At 39.4% G+C, this 14,656-nt stretch overlaps 1 protein-coding gene across 16 annotated transcripts in view; it reads left to right on the top strand.

Moving 5' to 3' along the window:
- The window catches only part of NCOA7 (nuclear receptor coactivator 7), a 155,599-nt gene that overhangs the window by 31,411 nt on the left and 109,532 nt on the right, over positions 1-14,656 (top strand). For 12 of the 16 annotated variants that reach the window (XM_036085457.2, XM_078054773.1, XM_078054778.1 and 9 more), the window contains one exon: positions 1,273-1,386. The exons of the other annotated variants lie outside the window; for them this stretch is intronic. In XM_036085457.2, the coding sequence (XP_035941350.1) occupies positions 1,337-1,386 (50 nt within the window). In that variant the 5' untranslated portion in view covers positions 1,273-1,336. Of the gene's footprint in view, positions 1-1,272; positions 1,387-14,656 lie in introns of those variants that run through there. 16 annotated transcript variants of the gene reach the window in all.

Genomic DNA, 14,656 nt, shown 5'->3' with positions numbered 1-14,656 from the left:
CATGCTAGACCTGCTTCCCTGTACCGTTTTAGTAGGAAATCCATACTCATCCTTCTAATCTTCGTGTGCATGGGGAGTACATGGGGTGGGCCGTGCACGAGGCCGAGTGTTCTTCCTCTGGGCTCTCGTGGCACCTGTGCTCCTCCACAGCAGTCAGTAAGTATCCCACTGATCTCAAATCCTAAGCATCTCCCTTGTAAGACAGTAAACTCTGTTAGGGCAAATACCATGGCTTCTTCATCTTTGGTCTCTGATACTTATCGTAGTACCTTCCATGGAATGTGTATTGTGAATTAAATTGTTCGTTGAAGGGGCACGTGGCTGGCTTACTCAGTAGAGCAGGTGGCTGTTGACCTTGGGGTTGTGGATTCAAGCCCCGCACTGGGTGTAGAGGTTACTTTAAAATCTTTTTTAAAAATTGTTCATTGAATTGAATTAGCAAATAATTTTGATTGATGAACATTCTCTGCTTTTACTTTGATACCCCTCAGGATGAGCGGATAGATTTTAGGGAAGGTTAATGCTTTGCAGAAAATTTAGGTGAGTGAATCAGGCACAAAGTAGACACTGGAACTTTTTGAGCAGGGGAGTGGCATGATGAAAGTGGTATTTAAGGAAGATTGATCTGGAGACAACCTTTTATTACAGGTTTAAGCAAACGCTCCTGGGAAGCATAGGTGAGGGTAGCAGGGTGGGGAGGGCAGAGCAAGCCTATAAAGCCATTTTGAAGAATAGCTTCCTGAGGCTTTGTACTTTCATTTCCACATTTGCTCAAGTGGGATGTAGTCGCTGGCATGTTTCCGAAAATAAAATAGAACACTGATGTTATTTTTAAAGAAAGAACATTCTCGTAAAACACGTAAGTGATCCATTTTCCATAATTATGTATGAGACCTATTCATGATCAATTACCTATAAAAAGTGAGTTCGTAAATTTAGGCTGCATAGGCAGCCTAAAATCTTCAAAAAAAAAAAATCAGTGGTTTTCATTTTAGCACATTTCGAAATAATTGTTAATTGTAAGGAAAATACTTCAGTCTAATTTTCCAGCCACCTTTTATTTTAGTTTAACACTTCCATCCTGATGGTAGGTTATAAATCCCGCCCCCCATGGACATTTGCATTTCATGTATTACTCATGTGACTGCATTTACTGGTTCAAGTTTATCTTCCGTTCATGGCGGGCCATGTAGCTTCACTCTGTTTTATTCTTCATCTTGGCTGTTATAAACTTCTTCTTAATTTAGTCACTTTGTTGTTTTTTTATTATAGGGTTATGATTCACTGATTTAAAAAGAAGGACTTTTCCAAATACTTTGCATTTTGATTGTGTATTATGGATACCAAGGAAGAGAAGAAGGAACGGAAACAAAGTTATTTTGCTCGGTAAGCATTGCTTTGCAAAATTATTATCAGTATTTAAATGTTTGCGGGGAGACTTTGTCCTCAAGTATTAGTTGGCATTCTGTGTTTGGCGAGTGTTCATAAAGAAAGCAGGTGTCCAGGAGAAGTTAAATGCACTTTGTTTTCATCCTTTTTCTTACTCGCAGTAGAGGAAGAACAATCGGTTCTTTTCTTTCCATCTTTGACAGTTCTCTCAGGCTGGTGCTGCCCAGGGGATCTCGCACCATCATTATGCACTGAGCTGCATGTTGCTTGGGATCCCACATTTAGCAACCTACATTGAATCTTAGATCCCAAATGCTTAGTTCCTGCTGCTCTTGTAGCTTACTTGGTTTAGCTATAACTAAAAATCTATGACATATTTTAAGCTTATTACCTTGTTGGGAGTCTGTTACTGAAAAGTATTTTTGTAAGTAGATGGAATGGATGAAATTCTACCATTGGAGTTCATGTCATTACTAAAGCTGAACTGATCCAACATATATACAGTTGTTGGTTTGTGAATAGATGTAATCTAATAGATGATCAGTTACTCTTTAAAGATTTAACCATATATTGGGCAGGTACTCATCATAATAAAGTGCATGATATACTAAAACACCATTTTGATAGAATGTTTTCAAACTCGAAGTGAGAACACATAGGCTTAAAATTATCATTATGGTCTCCTAAATTGAAATATTTCTTAAGAACTGAATTCAGCCTCACCACATCCCCAGTCTGTGCTTGTTAAAGATGCATTTCTTGTTTTCCAAATGTAAGCCTTGGAAACTGAAAACCAAAGTTTTTTGTTGATATTTTTTATCCAGAAATTAAGCTAGGTTTTAGACTGTTAATAGGAAAAGGAAGGAAATGAACTTTTAAGGAGCTACTATGTATAAAGTTCTTTATTATTTTATTTATCTTCACAATAAACCTAACCTACATTTCCCCCTATTTTACCAGTGAGGTAACTAAGACTCAGAAAGCATTTCGTCCATTTCATGCAGCTTAGGAGTCAGTATTCGAATATTGGCATGCCCCAGTTAGTAATAGTAAACTGTAAGTAAGAGTTTTTGGAAAGCAAGAGTTAAACGACTAATTGTAGTGCAATGTTTTCCATTATTAAGACTACAGAGTAGCAAGATCGGGGAAAGAAGTAATCAGGCATCTAATGGGTGGAACATTAGAAAGAGGGCACCTAGAATAAATAAGAACTAGATAGTAATCTTTAAAAATGCTTTAAGATAGTTATAGATTCACATATAGTTGTAGGATATATTACAGAGAGCTACCCTGCACCCTTCATCCAGTTTCCCACAGTGGGAGCACCTTATGCAACTGTCCTATAATATGGCAACTAAGAAATTGACATTGATGCAATCCACCAACCTGATTCAGATTTCACCAGGTTTACAAGTATTCATTTGTGTATTTGTGTGTATCTAGTTCCATGTAATTGCATCACATGTATAGAGTTGTGTGGCTGTATCACGATCAAGATACAGATCAAATAGGTTTCATGTGCTACCCTTTTGTAGCTGCATTCACTTCCTTCCCTCTACTTGCCACCCCTGACAACCATGAATCTGTTCTCAATCTCTGTAATGTGTCATTTCAGAAATATTATATAAATGGAATCATATAACCTGTAACCCTCTGAGATTAGATTTTTTTTTCATTTAGTGCTATTCCCTGATGTTTTAGCCCACTCAGATTGCTGTAACAAAACACCATAGACTACGTGGCTTATAGACAACAGAACTGTATTTCTCAGAGTTCTGGAGGTTGCAAGTCCAAGACCGTGGTGCCACGTTGTCTGGTGAGAGGCCGCTTCCTGGTTCATATAAGGCCCTCTTCTTGCTCTAACCTTACATGGCAGAAGGGGCAAGGAGCTTTCTCATACCTCTTTTCTAAGGGCACTAATCCCATTCATGAAGACACCGCCCTCATGACTTAATCACTCCCCAAAGGCTCCACCTTCCAACACCATCACATTTGGCATTATGTTTGAACATATGAATTTTGGGGGTACACAGACATTCAGATCATAGCACTTGAGATCTGTTCAAGATGTCTCATGTATCAATAGTTCCGATTTGTTGCTGAGTAGTGTTCCATGGTATGCCTGTATCACAATTTTCTAAATATTCGCCCATTGAAGGACATTTGGGTTATATCCAATTTGGAGCTATTACAAATCAAGACACTAGGATCATTTGTGTATAAGTTTTTGTGTAAATATAAGTTTTAATTTTTCTGGGATAAATGCCCAAGAGTGGAATTGCTGGGTCAGATGTTAAGTGCATGTTTAATTTTGTAAGAAACTGCCATCCCCTTTTCCAGAGTGGCTGTACCACTTTACATGCCTTCCCATCAGCATTGCATAAATGACCCAGTTCCTCCACATCCTCATCAGCATTTGGTATTATCACTCTTTCTTATTTTAGCCATTCTGGATAAATGTGTAGTGATAACTCCTGGTTTAATTTGCATTTCTTTAATGACCAGAGAAGCTGAACATCTTTTCGTGTGTTTATTAGCTGTCTATCCATCTGCAGAGCTGTGCCTTTTCATAAGTCTTTTGCCTGTTTTCTTATTGTTGAGTTTTGAGAGTTCTTTATGCACTCTAGATACTCTTCCTTTGATGGAGGCTTTGTAGCTCTTTTCTCCCAGTCTGTAGCTTTTGTTTTCCTCTTCTTAGCAGCATCTGTTGCAGAGCATAAGTTTTTACTTTTGATGCGATTCAATTTATTAGTGTTTCCTTTTATGGATTATGCTTTTGGCATCAAGTCTAATGCTTTACCCAGCCTTAAGTCCTAGAGATTTGCTTTTGTCTTTTTTTTCTACAGGTTTTATAATATTATGTTTTATACTTGGTCATCCATTGAATTAATTTTTATATGAGATATGAGTTTCGGTCAATGTGTTTTCTTTTCTTTCTGCTTATGGATGCCCTAGATAGTGACTTGGAAAGCTACAGTGCCTTCTCAGCTTGACTGCACACTGATTCCAACAGTAAGGGTGATGGGTGGTTCACAACCTGTGCAAAGTTAACCACCTCTATTTCCTAAGATGTAGAATAAGGGGGGCCCCCTCAATTGAGAATGCAAGAGGACACTGTTCTGGAAGAACAGCACCGTTTTTTTTTTCAGCGTCAGAAATGTAAAATTTAATTGTCATGCTTGCCTTGACCTCTTGTGACAACTGTTCTAACAATGAAAAGGAAAACATATCCAAAAATTAAGTATGACCTTACAAGCATAAGGATAACAGGCCAAGAACAAAAATCAGTGATGCTATTCTAACAGCACGCTAACATGATTAGTTACTAGGAAATGGGGGAGAGAGAGAGAGAGAACAGACAAATCTGTAGTTTAGTTGTTACAGTGCACTGGTGGCCCAAAATGGTCAAGCTATTAAAAGCCGAAGGGAAACCAGAAAACCCTCCATTATCAGAAAAGAGGCAACCAAAGTTAATACTCTTTTCAAATGCTTTCTGACTAAACTGTGGAATTACCATAACATGGAATTACCAAGAGGACCTACTTGAAAGTCAGTTTCTGACAACACAGGGCTGATTTCTCTGGAGCAGTGTGCATAAGGGCAGTCCAAGCAAGATTTCCACAGCAGAACGTAAAGTCAGGCCAAGGGTAAGGCTGAACTGATGCAATCACACTACCTTACATAAATCTCTACTGCTATGCAGAGGAGATCAAAAGATTTGTCCTTATTTCTACCTGTTACCATGATACGTATCTGAAACCCGAAAAATTGCTTTTAAACTCTGTTCCCCCGTCTTCATCCCTTTTTCCTTCCGTGTCATTAAATAGCCTCTGTTTTCTTGGTGTACTTTTTTTACCATGTGTTTTCATAAACACTGTATGCTTGTGTGTGTTTGGTAAATAATCCTTTATCTACCTCCTAGTGGACGTTCCTCTCCCTCTCTCTGAATTTAACACCAAAGCAAAGTTAAGTTTAAAAGATCCCATTTTAATAATTTTGGATTGAAATTAGCAATTTGAGGATCACCCAGTACTTCCTTTCTTATCATTTATCTTGAAATATGCCGATGTAACTCTAAATGGAAGGGTGAATTAGCATTACTACTAGATAGATTTATTCTGGATACGTGCTAAGGAGTTTTCAGGATCTCCTGGCCTGGCCCACCTGGTTTTCAGGATCTTCGGTGTCGTTTTATACCAGTTGTCTATTCCAGATTGAATGATTCATGAGACCTTTCCCCATGCTATTGCAAAGAATTTGTGTATACAAAATTAGTATATTATATATGTGGATTAATTCCTCGACACTTGACAGGTCTTGCAACTAAATGAAAAACGGAGTTATGAAAGCAGGTTGTACTCCATGTGCTATCCTTCATCATCTTCTTCCACACTTTATTTGACGTTATGTGGCTTTTGCAGAATTTAGAACCCATTTAGCGATTTTTGTGCAGGTCTCTTTATGCTCTTTGTATGTTTGAACATTTTTTAAAAACAGCATGCAGGATCGAGTGTCAATTTAGGATATCAAAAATATATTTTCAGTGAACCTAAAGCGGTGTTTTGTAGGAGATTGACTTTTCCCCTCAGATAAGGTCTGACAGGGCCTGTAAATAGACACTGAGTGGTAGAGACTCATCAGCAGACTCTGTTTGGTTCGTATAGGTCCCTCTTCCCACTGATTCCTGGTTTTCCAGAAAAGCAGAGCTGCTGCCGCCACCTGCTCTCTTCTTCCCCAGCCCCCCTGAGCCAGTTGTGTGCAGCGTGGAGGGGGATGACGCTCTTCTTTCTGCCTCACCCTCCCACCCCAGACGCTGAAGGTTGCAGAATGTAGAGCACATCTCAGCTCCAATCCCCACTCCTCTGACACCCCCCCACTTGCATCCCCAGCCTCCACCCTGGCAATTCTTCGTCCTTGAACCTCTGACCTGTCAGCAGAGCACCTGGTGTTTGAAAACCACTCCAGTGTATGACCTTGGCCAAGTTTTCTAAATTTCACCCTGCATTTCTTGTTGTTGTTAAGTGTGGCTAATAATAACCTACTAACAAAATGGCTTTGAAGAAGGAAGCTTCCCAGCCTGAGCCAAGGGGATGAAGTCCAAATGGGACACAGCAAGGAGGACCAGAGTTGAACCAGGTCTGGTCCCTTATCCACACTGATTGAGGTTTAGCCCCTTCTTCAGGGAGGAGGATATGGAGGCTGATATTTGAACCCACTGGATAGCCTTTTTATTAAATATACAAAGTCAGTTGTGTGGCTGTCTTATTCAAGCAAAACCAAACCAAGATGCTGTGAAGATGGAGGTAACATATTGCTTGGCACAGTGAGTGCTCAGTCACCTCTGACCTTGGCTTCTATGCTTATCTGCACCTTCGTCTTCACCTAAAAATCTTCATCTTGATACCCTCCTCCCATCCCATGAGCTGCTCCTGTGGTTCAGATCAGGGAGGCACGAGTAATCACAACAGTCCAAAGTGCAATCAGCAGTTTCCCAAAGGTACATTTTTACGAGCACAGCTGGTTCTGGAATAGCATAAAGTGAAACTATGTAGTCCAAAGGGCTTTGAGAATTCTTTTTTTAAGATTTTATTTATTTGACAGAGAGAGAGACAGCGAGAGAGGGAACAGAAGCGGGGGAGTGGGAGAGGGAGAAGCAGGCTTCCCGCGGAGCAGGGAGCCCAATGCGGGGCTCGATCCCAGGACCCTGGGACCATGACCCCGGGACCATGACCCCAGCAGAAGGCAGATGCTTAACGACTGAGCCACCCAGGCGCCCTGGCTTTGAGAATTCTAAGGCACCCTTTTATTTCATAGTAGGAGCCCAGGCCCATGGGATGAAATTGTCAGTGACCTGCTGGCCCCATACCAGCCCATTTTATGTATATGAACTGGTAATCAGAGCCTCACCACTCGGGTTTGACACACTCTCATGTCTTGGGTGTGCATGCCAGAGACACCGACTCCTCAGCCCTTAGAGTGGCCGGGTAGGACCATGTAGGCTGGTCACCTTTAGCCATGAGTAGCATTTTATCCCGGGTAGAGTGTATTACCCTCTTCTGTGGATGCTTTCCTGTGAAAAAGGTTGGGAGAACTGGCCCACAGTACCTTCATACCAAGCATCTGATCTATAAAAATGTTCATGCCCAAATACGATTGGATTGTTATGGAAATTTAGACTCAGAGGGGTTGGATAAACTTGAGTGAGATGATAGAGCAGGCGGGTGAGGCAGGATTTGAGCCCAGCCCTGGCCTTCTGCAACCACAGCTTATACTCTGCAACGCTGCACGTGGCAGTGGGGCAACTTGGTGGCAGGAGGGGGCCTGTAGAACACGGTTAGTTCACATCATTGTGAATTCATGTGCAGAGGTACATCCTAAGTTCTAAGTGACCCTTTAAAAAACAAACTTGTTTATAGCTTGTGAGGACATCCCATACTACCTCTTGTCAAGTTTAATGTCAGCATATTGACCAACTAAGGCAGGAGGAAACGTGTAGTCTGGGTAACCGACCTACGTAAGTCAGGGTTTTACGTTACAGAGATTCGCGTTACTCGCTAGCATTGCCTCTTATCTGAAGAGAGTAGTTGCCTATAATAGAAATGAATGCAGAAACACATTTGGTCAGAAAACCCCAGAATGCCCTTCTGGGCATGTACAGAGCCTAAGCTCCAGTGGCAGGTGTCAACTGGATGGGTCTGGCTGGTTGGTGTGCAGAGTTGCTGAGGCTACAGGGAGGGCTCCCCCTCTCCAGCCCCACAGAGGCTGCCTTTGAACCCTAGGAAAGAGCTACCACTTTGTGGTATGCCAGTGCTGAGAATGAATATGCCACATGGGTGGTGCGGTGTGATGTGAACTCTCGCCCTTCCTTTAATTAACAGTCTGTAGATTGTTTTTTCCTGCTGGCCAAGGACCATTAGAGAACGTTAGCGTGTCCAAGATTTGAGGAGAAACTTGATTATTACCAGCGGTGGGATTCAAGATATTCAGTCATAATGTAGGTTTTCACTGAGCTGATACATGAAAAGCAAATAGAACTGTTTTAAGCGCTTGGTAAGTGTTACAGTGCTCTACTGTCTTAATATTTGGTTAATATTTTATTCTCTCAGTTTCGCTGTGTCTAGTGGTGCTAATAAAAGTTAATAATAACAGCATTTGTTGGCCCTTTACAAAGTGCCTTCACGTGCCTTCTCTCCCTGTACCCTCACAATGATCGTGTGAGTAGATAGAAACGCAGATGACACATCTGTAGTTCAGGAGGTTCAATAACTTGCCTCACATGGCTTACCCTTTAAATGGATGAGCTGAGCCCTGAATCCCAGTCTACTTTGTCTGTATCTCTGATTCTTTTTCTTTATTTCATATTATCTCGGTTTAAATTGCATTAAGCATTAATTTTTACATTGAGAGGGGGAATAGAACATGTTATTGGCATCGTGATGTGGGAAGTAGGAAAAATTGTACATGGGTTTGAAAGTAGAATGTTCTAGTTGGTTTTACTGGAAAGCGTATTTGATTTCAATTTCTAAGAACCGTCCTAGGAGACTGTCATCGCCATGAGTTCCTGCAGTGATCACCTAGCGCGGCCCAGGAGCACTTCCGTGGACGATCTTCAGAGCTCTTGTTCATGTGTTTGCACTCCGTCTCCCCCCAAATGGGCCATCTGGAGGGGTGGGACTCTGCAGTAGGTCAGTGCTCCTTCCATGTGCCTCGTTAAATTAATAGTGGTTGGCACGTGGCAAGTGTTAAATTTTCTTTTTTTTTTTTACCAACTAAAAGACTGACAATATTTAGAACAGCTTCTCTGGTGTAGGATCTAAATGGTTTGTGCGTTTTGATTTTTTTTAAAGATTTTATTTATTTATTTGAGAGAGAGAGAGAGAGTGAGCAGTGGGGGGAGAGAGAAGCAGGCTCCCCGCCAAGTGGGGAGCCTGATGCGGGGCTCGATCCCAGGATCCCGAGATCATGACCTGAGCCGAAGGCAGACGCTTAACCAACTGAGCCACCCAGGCGCCCCGAGTCTTAATTTTTATCACTATAAATTTTTTAGTATTCAGCAATTTTTATTAATCTTAAGAAAGATTGAGAATATTTTAAAACCATTTCCTATAAAAAGCTGCTTGTGCCTTATTTGAAAATATTACTAATTGCCAATTAAACTCTTGAATGAGCTGTGATGTTGTTAAAGGCTTATGCTTCGTATTTTTTTGATTGAATTCAGATCAAGCAGCTCTTAAGAGAACATTTACATATTGCCTGTCATTCATTAATGGGAAAAATGTCCATGGTCAAGTTGGAGCTGCTGATGTTTTTAAGAAATCATTAACTTTTTTTCTACAGATTTTTAAAAAGGCTTATAAACATTTAGACATTAACAGACTCATGCTTTTTGCTTTGTTTTTAAGGAACAGGCAGAGTTACTTGATTTAACTCCCTGTGTAGTATACTGCTTTTCAGTCTGTAGGTTACAACCCATTGGGGCATCATGAAATCAATTAAGTGGATAAGAACCAGCGTTTCTTCTAATGGAATGGAACAGAATAGATTAGTCTGGACTAAAGCTAGACAGAATAGAAAATATCAGAAAGCATTGTAGGTAGTCAGAATAAATAGTATTTCATGAAAATTTTGTTTTAAATGTATATAAATATGTATATCTTGAATCACAGTTTAAAATTATTTTTTATTGTGGGCCATGATCAAAAGAACTCATTGTTCTAGAGGAGTCTTTGGTGGTTAGTATACTGGGAGTGAGGTTATTTTCCTCACTGAACAACAAATTTCTTTGAAAATTGTTGATTTAATACATGTTAACCAATTGTTCAAAGACAACTGTACATAAAGTACCTGTTCTGTAAATATATTTTCCCCCACTGCAGTATAATGGCTCCCTATAAAACTGATTTGAAAGATCAGTGACAAGCAGGTATCCTTCTGTTTGAAATCTCAGGCTGATCTGGATTGTCCTAGATCTTGGAGTGAGACCTGATGAAGCTGTAACCTAACAAAACCACCAAATGGAACTATTTTGATCGTGAAGCTTGGGGAACTTTTTTGTTTATGGGCCACCTGTAGGTTTCTCCTCTAGAACTACCTACTAGCTCTGGGGCCTTGGGTATAGTTTTCTCTAAAATGAGAATAATAGTACCTACTGTAAGATATTGTTGGAGGATTGAATCAAAATACATATATAAAGTCTTTAGAGTAAGTACCAATGAAAAATTAGCACTAATGGATTTTAATATAAAAGCATGCTGCCTAAATGAGGAATACAGGAATAATTGAGAAAAAGGAAGAATAAATATATAGGCATACATTTGGTGTAAGTTTTCAGGGAGTTTATATACCTTGAAACTTGTCCATAAACATGCTGTGGTCACAGCCTTCAGTGAAAGACCCAAGACTCTAGACGCAGATGAGACCGAAGCACTTGAAAAGTAAATGATTTAAGCTGTATCCCTCCTTTTTTAATGTTGTTGCTGACAGTTGAGGAAGACTTCAACTGAACTGACTTCTGAATTTGTCTGAAACTTGGCACTGCCTCAGCTGGAGATACTTTGGCACATGCCTTTGAAAACTTTCATTATTGCTGGTACAGTGACTCTTCAGTGTGAGAAAATTGAGTTCTGAACCAGAAAAATGCTTTGTGCTTACAGCTCTGGAACTTCCTAGCTCATGCCTGGACTCCACTTGTCGGTGATTTTAGTAGAAAGTTTTCTTTCTTTTTCTTCGAAACTCGTATCTGAAAATTCCATCAGTCGTCACCCCTTCTACCCTCATAAGTCAAATGCTAATTGCGTATCTTCCCACGCATCTTCCCAGATTAGTCTTCCTGAGACAGAGTTCAGATATGTCACTGCTGCATCCCAGATTCTTCTCTCAAATTTGAGGTTCTGCACAATATGGTTCATTCCTACCTTTCTGTCTTTATGTCCTTCTTGGATTTTTCTGTCCATGTCTTACACTTTATTTTTATGATGAACTTTGCTATCAGTGTCCTCTCTCTGTATACAGTGAGGACAAACCCAACTGTAATTGTGATACTGTCTCCTTGACACCTTTCCTATTTCATTTAATTCTTAACCACCCTCCAAACACACACACACACAAAACTAGATGTGCCCTCCCCTGCCACTGGACTCAAAGGGCATTGATAAGGCCTCCTTATGCCTTCTCTTGGGGCCCTGAACACAGTCTGTCTTTGGATATACCCATAACACTCTCGTCTTCTCTGCCTTATTTTTTGTTATTTATTGTTGGTTCTTTTTCATTTTTATATTCCTCACAAGATCTAACTTTATGCCCTGCATCTAACGGTCATTCAGTGTGAATGATAGCATTTGTTGAACATTTGCTATGTAACAAGCACATTTGTGTACTCATGTAATCTCCTAAGTACTCCATGAAGTAGGTCCTGTTATTATCCTAATTACAGATAAAGATGCTAAACTTTATTATAGATGTTGTGGAATTTGCCCAAAGTCACATAACTACAAAGTGGCAGATCCAGGACTCAGCCCAGGTGTGCCAGACCTCCTAGCCCATGCCTCCAATCATTATGCCATATTCTTCATTAAACTATGTTGAATTTCATAGAACTTTATTGGTTATCCAGGTAAGGATAAGGGAGACTCACTAATCTAAATCATTAAATGTATTAAAGTACTAAACTGGTATTTTCTGATTTTCAATGCAAAATTGTTCTTAGGAACTTTGAAACAAACTAGGAATCTCTGGTCCTTCAAGGAAACTTTGAAAGTCTCCACATACCAACAAAAATGCCACCAATCTCCTGACCTTTCTCTCTATTTTGGGGGATCTGGCAAGAAGTACCCTATTATTTCCTCTCTAGATTCAAAGTTGGAGGCCCTAACAAGCTGAAATTCTCCTTGCTTGGGCACTTTTATTGTAAAGATGCTTGGTGCTTGAGCCATGGGTCATGTGTTCATGCTTTTTTACTTCCCTTTTCCTTCTTTTACCACTTTAAATAAAGTTTGCGTAAACAAAATGGTTAATTCCCCATTTTTTTCTGTACTCATTTTGTCGTGTATTATACCAGTGAATGTGCAACAGCCCTGCCTACTTTTTCTAGCATTTTTCTTTTCACATGTAAATCAAGTTGGTAGTGAAAAGGATAATGGGCCAAGTTTAAGGAGACTGAGTAAGACACGTCGCAGTCCGTGGTTTGCAGTGTGATTCAGCACCAAATAAGGCAGACTGCTGTGTCAGTACCAAGAGCAAGAATCCAAGGGTTTCACCATCCTAGGGATAAGAAGGGAAGATGAGTTAGCTGGATCTGGGAAACCCTGGGTCTCCTCCCAAAGCAAGACAGGAGTTAGCTTCTGCTGAGGTAGAGGGTGGTGGAGAGCAAAAAAGGAGGTCTTTTCTCAGTAGTTACATTACTAGAACCTGAAATCAGGCGTACCTGAAATCACTTGAAGAAGAATTAAAGATGACTGTGAGGTGGGGCTATCCTGCACTAAAGTGAGAAGTGTAGCTTGATGGCTGTGAGACATTAAATTGTTTAGGTGTGAACATAGCGTATGAAGTAGATATGGAAGAACCAGAGAACAAAAATATGGATTACATCCAGATTTTAAAATGGTTTTTATTAGTGTGTTTATGGAATACTTGATAGACTAGATGACCAAAATATGATCATGTGAACTTAGGAAGCAATTAAATCAGAGGCCAATTATTCATGCTTTAAATATTCTTTTCTATACTAAAAAAAACAAAAACAAAAAACCAAATTATATTTCTGAATCACTCTACAGCATTTAAAATATAGTTTGCACATACATTTTCAAGAACACATCTGTTGTACAAAGCGGAATAGATGCAAAGTTGATGGATTCTAATTTTGAATAGGTGGCATGATTTAAATCAAATTACTGTCAAGGATGGTTTCAGCCAAGTCATTAATCATTTTATTCATTTTTCCTGTGTCTATGAGACTATGTTACTGTTGATTATGACAACTGCGGTGCATGTTCTTCACAATTTAGAGCTAGGAGAGGTTTTGGTTTAGAAGTTGTATAATACATAATTTAAAGGAGATGAATTTTGATATTTCAGATTAATTTTGTTAGCACAGCAGAAAGCTGAATGGTAATTTGGTTATTTAATTTTCAGAAGGTAATTGAAGCAGATGCTGGTGAGGTCACTGGGGACTGAGTCATCTCCATTTCAATGGCTCCATCATTTTGTGTGTGTGTGTGGGGGGGGTGTGTTTCCTTTTGCTAAATCGACTACTTTTGCTAGATAATGAAAGAAATTTAATTTTTCTAAATACAGCCCTGACCATATATAATCAGGATTTCAGGTTATTTTTCTTTTATAAGAGTAAATGGATTTTAAATGCAAAAACATATAACAGTTTTTCTTTTATAAGAACATATGGATTTTTTTAAACATAAAAGTTAGTTATAAACACACATACATCTAATATTTAAGTGCAATTTGTACTGTCTTTAACAGGTCAGTAAAAACTTAAAATTATAAAATTGAGTTATGAACCTAATATAAATAATCTTGACTTTCTTCCTGTTTATTTTTAGTGCACAGGAAAACCTTTTTCTAAGTTTGAATAAATGACCATATTGGTTTTTATATTATCTGATGCAAGTGGATACTTAAGACATCTTAAGTATCTACTTAAGATACTAAGACACTTAAGGGCGCCTGGGTGGCTCAGTTGGTTAAAAAACTGCCTTCGGCTCAGGTCATGGTCCTGGAGTCCCAGGATCGAGTCCCACATCAGGCTCCCTGCTCAGCAGGGAGTCTGCTTCTCCCTCTGACCCTCCTCCCTTTCATGCTCTCTGTCTCTCATTCTCTCTCTCGCAAATAAATAAAATCTTAAAAAAAAAAAAAATTTAAAAAAAGATACTAAGACACTTAAGATACTTAAGACGTCCCAAGTTCTTTGACTTACTCAGATTTAAGACTTTGAGTCATATAATGTTTATCCTTGGATTTGAAATAGATTCTTGTGTTACAGGGAGAAACTTGAGCATTGCTTATATCTCAGAAAGACCTTATGTGCCTGCATCTGTTAAGCCCAGTGGGTAGAATGGTGAACACAACACATGTGGATCTTGCTCTTCTAGAGATTATTTTTCACAAAGACATTAAATAAGGAAATATAAATGCATATGTCATGAGAAATTGCAGGGTTTGCTATGAAGGAAAATAACAGGATGTTATGGAAGAATTGTAAGGGCAGTATCTACTCTAGATAGGAGTGATATTCAAGGAAGACCTCTAGAAA

The sequence above is a fragment of the Halichoerus grypus genome, chromosome 9 (genome assembly GCF_964656455.1).
Source record: "Halichoerus grypus chromosome 9, mHalGry1.hap1.1, whole genome shotgun sequence".
Lineage (NCBI taxonomy): Eukaryota > Metazoa > Chordata > Mammalia > Carnivora > Phocidae > Halichoerus > Halichoerus grypus.
The sequence above is the reverse complement of the archived record's forward strand: the minus strand, read 5'-3'. Positions and strand labels throughout refer to the sequence as shown.